Source organism: Arachis ipaensis, chromosome B9 (genome assembly GCF_059453495.1).
Source record: "Arachis ipaensis isolate K30076 ecotype BB chromosome B9, ASM5945349v1, whole genome shotgun sequence".
NCBI classification, from domain to species: domain Eukaryota; kingdom Viridiplantae; phylum Streptophyta; class Magnoliopsida; order Fabales; family Fabaceae; genus Arachis; species Arachis ipaensis.
In genome coordinates, this window is record NC_142444.1 from 149,568,135 (window position 1) to 149,582,026 (window position 13,892).

General features: G+C 26.1%; 1 protein-coding gene across 1 annotated transcript; it reads right to left on the reverse strand.

Annotated features, from left to right (window-relative positions):
- Positions 1 to 8,291: 8,291 nt before the first annotated feature.
- Positions 8,292 to 9,098, reverse strand: LOC107616578 (uncharacterized). Its single transcript, XM_016318533.3, has one exon. It carries the CDS (start codon positions 8,926 to 8,928, stop codon positions 8,485 to 8,487), a length of 444 nt encoding a protein of 147 aa, XP_016174019.1. The 5' UTR covers positions 8,929 to 9,098; the 3' UTR covers positions 8,292 to 8,484.
- Positions 9,099 to 13,892: the final 4,794 nt, after the last annotated feature.

Genomic DNA, 13,892 nt, shown 5'->3' on the forward strand with positions numbered 1-13,892 from the left:
CATTTGAAACTCTAATGCTGAAAGAATCATCCAAAAGGAACAACAAAGTTCAATGACAAAAAGAAAAAAAATGTGTAACTGGGATGAAACAATATGTACATGGTAATAAAAGTAAAACATTGTTGCTAAGCCAATTACTTTTGGCATTGTGTAGATTGTCTCCAGTTCATGTACATAATGTAGGTATTGATTTCAACCAGCAAAATACGAAATGGTGGTACTCCGCTTTTCACCATGGTTGGTGTGGGTATTCTAATACTAGAGGCAAGTCCTTGAAAAATGTTCATGAAATATTTTTTCCTGAATGTACATGTTCTAATATTGGAAGCAAGTTCTTGAAAAAGGTTCATGAAATATTTTGCTCTGAATGTATGTGTTCTGATATTGGAAGCAAATCCTTGAAGAAATGAAATGTTTTACACTGAATGAACGTGTTTTGAGACCAGAAACAAATTCTTGAAAAAAGTTCATAAAATATTTTGTGCTGAATGGATGTGTTTTAATACTGGAGGCAAGTTCTTAAATTATATATAGTTGTAGTATAAATATAACCTTCATTGTTCATGGTCGTGGATAATTCTACATCAAATTAGCCCTCCAATTTCTTTTTTGTTTTTTCCTAAACTACATCTTTTTTTTATGTGATTAAAATTTATATATAGCAACATAATTCAATAAATTCCAGTATAAAATTTATATAGAGCAAGATTTAATTTAGAAATGAATTTTTTTTTTAAAATTGAGGATGTAAAATATAATTTTTAATTTTTAATTTTTTTCATACCTTCTCATATTTTACTCTCTCAAATAAAAAATTAAAAAAAATCCAATCTCATTACTCTTTATATAATTCTATTTGTGATGTTGTGTGATGATGCTGTCATCTTAATGTAATATATATTAATAATAATCTCTCTTTAAGTTTAATGCATGGTTTTTCCTTTCTTATGCTAATAATAACTATAATTTCATTAATTTTTGTAAAGGAGGTTTAATTATTTTATTAAATTTTATAATTTTATTAAATTTTTAATTAGGTCTTTAAAAATTTATAATCAGTTTTTAAAATAAATAAAAAAATCTTAAAAACCAACCATTTTTAGTATTTTTTGTTATCATTTAGCCAGCATAAACACTAAATTATTTTTAACAAAAAAAATTAGAAAAGTATAGGTAGACAATGAAAATACTAAACAATTTGAACAATGGATATATCGGATGTTTATTTCACTAGGTGTGCGGATGGTTATTCTAATATTAAGATTTATGCGGGTAATTTGGAGGTGTAGTGTGTTTTGATTTTATTGGTGGTTGTTCATATTGTTCAAAAAAGTTATTGATTATCTAGCATAACCCATAAATTTTACTAATCATGTGTACAAACTCTGAAAAACGTTAGTGCAAACTATATTGATTTATGTGCATAAAATTCTTATAAATATATGTGCAAATTATATGTTTTTTCATATGCAAAAAGTTTATAAATATAGGTGTAAATTATTACTGGCCAAGTATTGATAAAAATAATAATATTTACTAGCTATGTAACATTATTTTCAGATAAAATTTATAATTAAATTAAATTTTAAAAAACTTAATAATATTAAAATTTAATTTTTAGAATATTCTATAATTTATTTTACACCAAATATAAATAAAAATAAATTTCAAAAATATTTTATATTTTTAAAATAAAAAATAGTTTAAAGGAATTTAATTAAAAGTTATTATTTAAGATAGAGATTCAATTATAAATTTTAAATTATAAAAATTTAATTACAAGTTTAATAAAATTATGAAAACAAATAAAATAATTAAACCTATATAAAACTGGAGTACCTATAAAATATTTGTAACACATTCTTATGTTCAATTATTCATAATGTGTGTTAGGATTCCTCCTTATAAATTAAAACCCAATTCTTTATTATACATTTCCAACCATCCTAAGTCCTAAGCAGTTAACTAGCAGTCTAGCAGAGGCTTTGATTATTATGTTTTGTATTATGCACTAGTTAAACAATCATAATTTGCTTAGAATTATAATTAAAGAAATTGTAGCATAAATTTGTAGAAATGAGAGAAGTTAGACTGGATTAAAATTCGGAAAAACAAAAAATTCAAAAATAGCTAAGTTTTTTTTCTTGTATAATTGGTGGTTGAGTCTTTAGTTCTAAAAATAATTAATTAGGATATTAGTAATATATACATAGTACTAAAAATGAAAGAAGTGTTGTATTCATTTTATTGCTGCCATAAATAGTTTTATTCTTTTTCTCTATATGTTTTTTTTTACCCCCTCTGCTTTTATATTGCAGAACCAAATACTTTATAATCTTTGGTATGAGAATAAGTAGTAGATTTGTTGATCAAGCCATTATCTGCGACTAAATTTTTAAAGTGGTATCTGAGATTGATATCGTATATTAAAATTGTTTTTGAAATTTTAATTGTACCAATTATGTCTCTAAGATTAAAAAAATTGCAACATATTAATCCCTGATTAATTTTTCGTTAACAACACGCTGACGTGGCTTGATGACGTAAACCTTTAGTGATACGTGTTATCTCATGGTTTGACCACGTATAACGGTATAATGACGTATCGGTCAGTGACACGTGGCATGCTGACGTAGATAGTTATACCACGTGTCACAATATTTTATTTGTCCACGTGTCATCTACTATATCATCATTACATATCATGGGAATTGATCCTCTCAATTTTTTTTAACAATTGAGAGAGTAAAGTGTGATCTCTCACCATTAATTTTTTTAGTGGGACCAATAATAAATATGAGAGAGAGAGAGCAATGAAGGGATAGAGATCACACTTTACACTCTCAATTTTTTTTAACAATTGAGAAGATCCATTCTCCTCATTTTAGTCTCTAAAATTAAATGTCGCACACCAAATTAGTCCCTTCATCAGTTTGTTCTCTTTTTTTATAAATTCAAAATTTTTAATATATTTAAATACACTAATTTTAATTTTATCTTTTCACAAGTTATTTAAATATAAGTGCTTTTATAAAATATTTTAAAAATTTTAGTTTTAATTATACAATTTTTTTCTATAATATTTTATTAAAAGAATTATATAAGATATTGATATTAATTTAGTAAAGAGTGTAAGTTAAGAGTATAATATTTTTTAATACAAATTTTTTAATATTTAACACCTTAATAAATATTTTAAGAATACTTGATAAATCACTTATTAACTAATATAAATTCATTATTCTCATCCATTTTAAGAATGTTCGATTTCTCATATAATTGACTTCTCACTAAATTAATAAAATAGATTTATACTGTCGATTATAATAATTCATTTTATCTATAACTTAGCTAGGCGGCCTTTTCATATATTACACTATTAATTAATATAGCACTTATTGTAACCATGACTTGAACAATATTAAAGGCCCGTTTGGATAGGTTCATAAGTTACCTTTTTTTTTTTTACTTTTAACTTATGAAAATGTATAGTATTAATGCCTGGTAAAATTTCAAAACCAAATTGCAGCTTTCTAAAAAGCTATTTTAGTGCTTATGGAGAAGTTAAAAAAAAAAAGACTTCTCTCATAATAAAAAGCTTATTATCGCTCTTATCTTAAAATAAGCACTTTAGAACTAAAAAACCAAATATAAAATAACTTATTTATAAATTACTTTTAATATAAATATTTATTTTTTAAACTATTTTTTCAAAAGAAGCTTAATTAAGTTGTTTATCCAAATTGGACCAAAAACAAATACAAATAAATACAAGAGGCAATAATAAAATTTTGGATTTAGCTAACATGTGCTCTAATGAAAGAAGTTAAAATTATTAATTAAAAAATTCATTATAAAAAATTGTATAATAAAAAATAAAAATAAAATTAATGTATCAAAAAAATTAAGAGTTTTAAATTTACAAAAAAATAAATAAGAACAAACTGATAAATGGACTAATTTGGTACACGATATTCAATTTTAAGGACTAAAATGAGTCATTTGATGCAAAGTAAGAGGACTAATTTGGTGCATATGTAATGATGACATAGTGGATAACATGTGGATAAATAACATTGTGACACGTGGCATAACTATCCACATCAGCATGCACGTGTCGTTGACTGACACGTCATTATTCCGTTACACATGTCCAAACCATGAGGTGACACGTGTCACCAAAGGTCCACGTCATCAAGCCACGTTAGCGCGTCGTTAACGGAAAACAGATCAGGGACTAACATGGTGCAATTTTTTCAATCTCAGGGACGTAACTGGTGTAATTGAAATCTCAGAGACGATTTTGGTGCACAACGTCAATCTCAAATACCACTTTGGAGATTTACTCCATTATCTGCTCCTATTTTTTTGATGTTTAAGGTCAAATTTTGAGTTATTCTTACACTCTTGTTTTTTATATTGGAATAACAATGATATTTTTTAAAATATGGACAGTTGGAGTGTTATTTTTAAATGTGAAACCATTTAATTAGAGAAGTAGAAATCAAGCCGTCTTATTTGTGAGAGATATAGAAATTAAACTGTTTGATTTGTGTTAAAAAATAAAAAAAATTGAAGTACAAAAATCGAATCTTCTAATTTGTGTAACTTCTATAATTTTAAAAAATACAAAAAATTACAATATTATATTATATCACTACTTTTACTTTTATAAAAAAAAAAAAAGCCTTATTCCTAAACCAATTTCGAGTTTGAAAAAGGATATAAAGATAAGAGAAGTTAAATTTGATCAAAATTTAGAAAAATAAAAAATCCAAGAACAGTTAAAAAAATTTTTTCCTGCATAATTGATTATTGAGTATTTAGTTCTAGAAATAATTAATCTATATAGAGTATTAGTAGTATATAGAGAGTATATACTAGAAATGATTAATGGAAAAATATTATTGTAATCATTATATTACTAATAAACCTTCAATAGTTCTATTCTTTTTCTTTATTTGTTTTGCTTTCTTTTTGTGCTTTCTCTACATTTCATGCTGTATAATCAAATATTTCATAATCTCTTCGTAACTGAATTATTATTATTACATTATTATGCCGATTATATAGACTATACACTTGTATATAATCACATTCCAAAGAAAAAAAAAAAAACCCTTGCAATCTTATAATTTTATATTTAAAATTTTAAAATTTTAAAGCGTTTCAATAAATTTCATATCACAACACCTAATATATAATTTTAGAGGTAAATTTTTTATTTTCTCAACTAATCAAAAGACTAAAATTATTATTCAGTCTTATTTCAAACATAAAAATGTCTACAAAAGTTGCTAATAACCTATATTAATTTTTTGTAAGGACAAAATTAGTTTTGTGGTAGAAATAATTAACTTATATTATTAAAAATTACTAAAAAAATTTTAAATTTTCAGTGGGGCATTTGCCCCTGCTACTTTAAGAGTAGATCTATTTCTGTCAGTGCGGGAATCAGAAGCTACCGCAATTCTGTTGCATGCACAAGATAAAATTTAAACTTTCGACAGTTACTTAAATAAACTAATGAGCTAATTATTAGATCAATCCAACTTAATTTTACTATGAATATTTTTTTTTGTCTTACATAACACACACCAATTCACACACTCACCTCTACTATTATTCTATTAGTATAATTCTATATTCTTCTATGAAGATTTGAACTCGATGTAGCTTTAAGTGAGCCAAATAAAATTGCTATCTGACCAAGCCTCGGCTGCACGTGAATGCTTTACTGGCTTCAGATACATCACATAATCAGTTTGGGCTTTTGATTTAATGCAAAGGCCCTTTTAAAAAGTTTTAGCTCTTTTCATGTTGCCCATGTTAAGAGAAATAGTAATGTAGTGGCCCACACCTTAGCCCAAGTAGTTCCTACTAGACCAAATATAATTTAGTTGGCAGATTAATATCCATTGTTAACAATTAATATAATATTACTTTCTTTCAAACAAACAAAAAAAGACTATACTTGTATAGTGTAGTATCACATTCGGTAAAAAAAAAAAAAAAACGTTGCAGTTTTCAGCCTCCAAACACTTAGCTTTGTTAATAATAATAAAAAAATAATCGTAATTTTTTTATATAATTTAATAGGCCAGCAAAAATAACTACCCTGAAAAAGTTTGGTAAGTGCTAGTTGAGGTATACATGCATGAATCTTTAATTTGACAATACAAGGCCAGCTTAATTATTATGTGCCACCATGGTTTGTTGGAATTGAAGTCCATTATATTTGGACGGTTAATTAATGTGCCTTATCTAAGGGTTTTTCGTTTCTTTTTAATAGGTGAACCGTTTATTTTATCTCTAATTTTAGCTTATTATGCATAGTGCACAAATTGAAAGTTGGTTCCTATGAATGTCCAGTTTAGGTAAATAATTTAATTAAATTCTTTTTGAAAAAATAATTTAAATAATAAATAATTATATTAAAAATAATTTATAAATAAATTATTTTGTATTTAAATTTTTAGTTTTAAAAGTGTTTATTTTATAGAAATATGATAAAAAATAATAGTATTATATAAAAAAATATTTTTTAACTTCTCTATAATTTTTTAAATAACTTTTTAAAAAACTGCAATTTGATTTTAAAAATTACACCAAAAATTAATACTATTACTTTTCATAAATCAAAAATTCAAAAAAATTACTTTTAAAATTTTTCAAAGGGCCTAACTTATATGTAGATTACTTGTGCAATAAATGATTGATGTATTGAAAATTTTCACCTCATATTTATGATTAAACAAGTGCTGGGAATGCACTAAAAAAAGGTCAAATGAAGGGTTAATTTGAAAAGAAACATTATTCATATTAACATATAGGAAAAGTATAGATAGATAATAAAAATATTAAACAATGTGAACAATAAATATATTAAATGTTCAATTTATTAGGTATGCAAATAGTTATTTTAATATTAAAATTTAAGTGAATAATTTAAAGTGTAGTATATTTTACTTGAATTAGATACATTTTAAAATTCGTTATTTATATTGTTCAAAAAAATCATTAGTTTCCTAGCATAACACTGATACATCTACATGTAGCACTAAATAATTATGATGATGATTATGTTATATTTAATTTGGATATAAAAAAAATAGTGGAGGGTGGTGACGGTGTGTAAATGCACGTGTATATGCTGAGAACCATAAAATTGATCACTTTGATTATGAGAACATAGATTTGGTAGCATTATATAACTTATTAATTAATGGCATGGTCTAAGTGGGAATTCAAGTTATTCACATTCCATATTGAAACATATCAGTAATATGCATGTCATCGTGGACATTATCATCGTCAATTTAATTTGTTTGCACAACATTTCTGAAAATTATAATATATAATACTAATCATCATTATTCGTTGCCACATTTTATAAAAGTGTAATGTGCCTTATGGATGCATGATTGTCTAGATAGAGTATTTTTTTACCTCTTTGACTTTTTGGAGTTATATGTAATTAAGATTGAATAAACAACTGTGATAATGAAATATTGATGTCGACAAAATTATAATAAAAATTTTAAAATAATTAAATACATAAAAAAGATTGGATCTATATATTTAATTAAGAAAACTAACCAAATTATTAACTAGCTAGGGTGAACTCCGATCCATTGACAAACTCTACCATCACTTTTACTACCAATTGTGCTTTATTACCAAACCACCACTTTCAACCACTACTTCGGTTCTACCACCATATGTACCACAGAGAAACAATTAAAAATTATTGTATTTTTCAGTGTGACTTTACTATTATTTTATAGACTGGATTTTGGGTAAGACCAACATAAAATAAAATTAAAAAAAAAAAACTAAGGATAATTTATTAGGTATCTGTTATGGTGCCTAACATTTACTCCTAAAATTCAAAATTTAAGAAATGGGTTCCACTTCACTCTATCTCTACTTTTAGGCAAGTTAGACAACAATTTTGTAGGCACTAAAAAGTTCACAAATTTACTGTTGCAAAATCTTGAATTACTCTCCACAATCTCTCATTAATGTTTAATTAATTTTGTCAGTTTTATTATCTGCATCCAAATATTGATACATAAACATTTAACATAATCAGGGTATAATTATTAAGGCTGCCTTATTTAACTAACATCTAATAATTATTTTAACTTTTTAATTTCTGTTGATAATAACAATGAGAATTTTGGTTGATAGCACACCAAACTACAAAAAATTTGATTCCCAAATCTTGCAAGCATCTAAATAGCTAGCTAGCTATATAGCTCTTTAAGAGATTATTAGAAACAAAATAATTAATCAACCCAAAACGATAATTGGAAAATTATATTAATTTTTTCATTAGGTTTAGAGCAATTTCAAAGCTTTCATATAGCTAGCTAGCTTTTTCATGCATACACACCAAGCACTCTCACACATGCAAAATATATATATAGAGTAAATATTTTACTATCATACTATGAACTATATATGTAGGAGCCAATAAATCTAGCCATGATGGTTGGTTCTGTCCCGAGATACTGAATTTGGTGATCGGTTACCGTTGTTTGCACCACCACCAGAACCACTTCCTGACCCATATCCACCTCCATGAGCTCCGCCACTTCCGAATCCATATCCGTACCCGGATCCGGATCCAGTCCCAGATCCAAACCCATATCCGAAGCCTCTACCCAAACCTGTTGGGGAGCGGCCCGATCCGGAGCCATAGCCCCATCCTGCCCCGGGTGCGGATCCCCATCCCCAACTGTAGTCCCAATTTGGACCATGACCCGACCCAGAGGCACCGTTAGGTGTCCCTGAGGAGGGTGCTCTACCACTTGACATGTCCCAAAAGAGTTTTCTTCCGCCGTGTCCTCCGGCCGCGGCCGCGGAAGCAATCAAGAAAACAAGAAAGAAAGTGAAATGTTTGAGAGTGTTGAATTTTAGCATTGTATTTTGGCTTTGTCTTGAGATATAGTAATATATTATGAGCAAAGTAGGGTTTTTCTTTGTGTGTGTTTTGTTGGAAAGTAAAAGCAGTAGTGGGTTGTGTTGTGAATCTTGTGAGGTTTGACACGAGGGTGGACACAATGCATGGGAGTGATGCCTTATATAGTGGGTTTTCTTATGATGATAACTCATCAAATTGGATATGACTCACAAGATTGTAATTAAAACCCGTGAACGTGATCATGACTTAGTGCAACATTGCCACCCCATTTGCCTTTTTCTTTTTATTTTAGATGCAAATTCACCTGCACTCAATTTTACGTAAAGTTAATAACTAAAAATAATTAAATAAAAATTTAGTCAAATCAATCAAATTATTTAATAATTTTTAATTATCAATTTTACATAAAATTAACTGCACCTGAATTTTTATTTTTATTTTATTTCAGAATTGTCAATTTGACATAGTTCTAATTCATTTTAAAAACTAGTTCGTTTAAGGAATGAAAATATCTCATACTCAAAAATATTTTAAAACACTTATTCTTAAGAGATATAAAATTTGAAATATTTTTTATGTTTAAGTATAGACATTTAAATATTCTAATTCATTCTTCTAATTATCTTTCTAAAATTTAAATATATATGTTATTTTTAAAAATATTAAAAGAATAAAAAATTTTAAATTTTCTTTATTTCAAAATTAAGAGAATAATTAAAAAAAATAAATTATAATCTCTAATCATTTTTTATTTACAAATATTTATAAAAAAAATACTACTATGCCTAAAACTATTAATGATATGAATGCATCATGTAAATTAAATAGTCTAACTGACCCCTAAAAGATATCTCCAAAGGGGCATGAGGAATGAGTAAATAATATTTAATTTATTGGGGCGATTGCATGGTATATATATGTTATATATTGATATTATATGGAGATAATGAGAAATGAGTAGTAGTCGCAAGCATGACCTTGAATTCCACCACCGCCTTTACCGGTAAATTGATTGATTCATCTATCATACGCCTAATACTACTTTCTTTCAATTGCAATTGCATCATTGTGTCACTATTATTATTCTTCCTACAAACCCTACACATAGATATTTTCAGGTTTTAATTTCATGTTCACCGCATATACTTGACGCTTGTATTTTCTTTCATAAATGCCAAAATTGTACTAAAACCCAAATAATTTGAAAACTAATTTTTTCGACCGAAATTAAATTTAATTAATTTTTGTCATTTTTTCTTTTTGAAAAAATGTGGCTAAATTTTTAATTGACTAATTATTTTAAAATAAAAGGTTGGGTTCGCTAATTAAATTGGTCAACTCCTTAACACAAATATTATTTAACTTCAATACCGTCTAATTCCCAAATTAGACTTAAAATTATGGCAGGCATAAAAATATCTCTTTTTAGAAGTATATTGACCCATAAAATAATGAGTAATTCTAATAATTTCATTCTTGTTAATAATATAACTGTAATTATACATATCTTATTTCGAGTTTAATTGATCATAAATTATAATTTTGAGATTATTATTCGTATTATTTAATTCATATTGATTTTTTATCCCAAAGTATATATCATTTCAAATATATATATATATATATATATATATATATATATATATATAGTTACCTTAATAAGCTTTCTGTACCAATTAAGAAGGGGGATAAAAAATAAACAAAAATATTTGATAATAAAAAAATTAATAAAAAATAGTCATAACTTATTCTATTTAACATAGATAAATAATAAATATTAAATAAAATAAATTTTGACTTTTTTTTTTAATCTTCCTAACATTACCGAAAAGACAAAACACGAACACCTTATCCTTTGAAAAACAAATAAAAAGCATTGTTGCTATTAATCATGTGTCGTGTTATTTATGGTAAGCTATACATGTTGAAGTTGAAGGTAAGCCAACTCAATAAATAGTTCATATTAATAATGTATTAAAATGGTAATGGAGTAGGTGCTGATGACATTTTATAATGTAAATGCTAAATTCTCTTCAAGACAAATTGAAATTAGTATCAATGTATAATAGTTCCCTTTCAATTTTTCATGCCAAAAAAGGTTCCGTGACTTTACCTTCTGAGATTTAGAGATATTGTAGGGATCTTATCCGTTACAGAATGAGCATGATCGCGATGTGTATCCATGTTGGCCTTTCCTTTTCTCATATTTTTCTTACAATAAATTATCAACTTTCAACAGTGTCCCAAATATTTTAGGTAAGTATCAAATTTATTGTTAAACTCTTTTTTCAAATGTTTTGAAAAGATTTAGGACTAGTAAATTTTGTGATTTATAACCATTAATTAATTATCATTAGTGTTTTTAATAGTGTGAGATTTTATCTAATAATGTGAAATTACTCACTTTTTTTTTGCTATTTAAATGCTGGTCAAATTTTAATAAAAATATTGGTCCCCTAGACTTTTTCTTCTTTTATATATAGCGCTATATTATAAAAATATAAAAAATTAATCACTCATAAAAAATAAAATAATTTTATATTTATAAGTTAATTCATGAATAATATAATCAAATTAAATTAATATTGATTGAGATATTCTAAGACCGGAAAATGCCAAAAGTATGGTATATGGCTCCTGACAGTTTGGGTTTGGTTGTGAGTGGAGAGATGTTTGGCATAATTTGTGTTTCATTATGGATTCAACCCACCACTTGCCACTATCTTCCCAACTTTTTGATCCCCCTTTTCAATTCTTTTTATATAATATGTATAAAAAATATTATATATACATCAAAATTAATTTATATATATTTTATAGTAACATATATTCTATATGAATATGTAATTTTTAATAGACATATAGTATAATTGATTATATATAAAATCAAGACTAAGTACGAATAAAAATCTCGATCATGATCTACACTGCCTCCCCATGCACTTAAGGAATTAAGAGTGATCATCAATGAATTTAATGTATTATATGTTTAACATATTCTTTCTATAAAAACTATTTTAATTTGTGATTTTTAAAGAGTGTTATTAGATATGAGTTATTAAAGTTGAAAATAAAATATCTGCCACTGTTGGCCGCATCATGCATGTCTCTGTCCCAAATGGGTGCTTGTCAATTTCTTTTTCGAGAAATGGCATTTCATAATAACAAGTTGCCATCTAGTAGGGTGGAAATATAATAAATATTTAAATTGCTGTTCAACAAATTTTAGATATGATATTTTAGTTATAATAATTTTTTATTATTTTGGAAGTTTTCGAAATTATTTTATCAAATAAATTATTTTTTTATTTTAATTAGAATTTTAGATATGTGTATTAGATAAACGAGTTTTTAATAAATTTTATTATAGGAGTGAAAATAAGTGAGATGATTAGACCTACAATGTGTAGTTGGCCTGATTTGGTTTAGGTTACAAACTAAGTCCAAGTTTAAATTATTATAAAAATCTTAATATGTTAATAGATTAGGTCCAAATTCATTAATTAGCGTTAACAATCTTTGAGACTTGTTTGGTCTGTTAAATTAATTAATTAGATATTTTAAATTTATTATATATTATAAATACTTTTATATATTTTAAGTAATTTAAAAATTTTTGTAAACATTAAATTTGACATATTATATATAAATAATTTTTATTAAAAAATAGTTTTTTTTTAAATTATGTTTTAATTTTTTTTACTTTTATAAAAAAAATTATAGTCTTTTTAACAAGTTTTACAGACGAAATTCAATAACAAACGAGACTTAATATTTAAAAAAATAAAAGTTTATAATAAACTACAAATCATGCTAAGACCAATTACCTACATGTGATTTTCTTGGGAGATACGGGTATTGTTGTGTAAGACTATTGGTGCAGCACTGAACAATGGCCTTTGCTGTTGGTCACGTGGGAGCATGTGGCCAACGAGTTTGGGCTACTTTTGAGAGAAGCCCACTTAACAAGTTGATCCATTTTTTGACTTTTTTGACTGACTTTGGGCCCATTTGCCAGACCTCAGTGCACCAGCCAGATGCAAGATTCCTTAATCCACTTCCAAAGTGGACCCCCCATTTTACTTCAACGTATATTTTGGCCCAAGCCATGTGCATCAAACATTTTTATTTATCCATGTTGTGACACTATTTTCAAATATTAATTGAGCGGAGATGTAGTACCCAAAAGGAAAAAAAATGGGTGGAGAAGAAAATAATTATAAGTTAGTGTCTTGTGTCTTGTCACAAGGGGTAATTGTTTAAGTTGTTTAAATGGAGCTTAGAACTACATAGATTAATTTTTAGTCTATTAAATTAGGCCAATTCTATGGTGCCTATGAGTTGGTGTCTAAATTTTGCCTAACTTATCTTTTATAGTAAGTTTTAATTATTTAAAAATTATTTATTGTTATATCTTTTAAATTAAATATTATTTTTTAACCTTTTTTAGTAAATAGGCAATATTTTTTAGGCACCATAACATTCACCATCAAATTAAATGATACAACAAAAAAAAAAATGTTGAATAAAGTAACAATTAGCTTATGAAAATTTTGACTTCGTATTAATTAGTCCTTAAAGAAAAAGTACCAATTTGTATTGATCCTCTACAATAGCAATTAAGATGAACACTCTATGTCCTATCAATTTATTACGTAGAACTTAGCAGTGGTGCATATATGTACCGGTTAGCTACTGTGATGCGTCTGTTTATGAAAAATCATCATATAGATAACAATATTTGGAACAAAAACTTTACCTGTTTTGATAGGATTCGTAGTAAATAAAGAATAGTTAATAAAAATTATATGAAAATTCAAAAGATAATAATGCTACACTATTCAAAATTATATTGTTTTCATACTCATGTGGTAGTAATGAAACATCTATTATTGTAAATGACGAAATACATAAACAACTTTATTTCGTTTCACATTATTTATGGATAAAAGAATATATATGT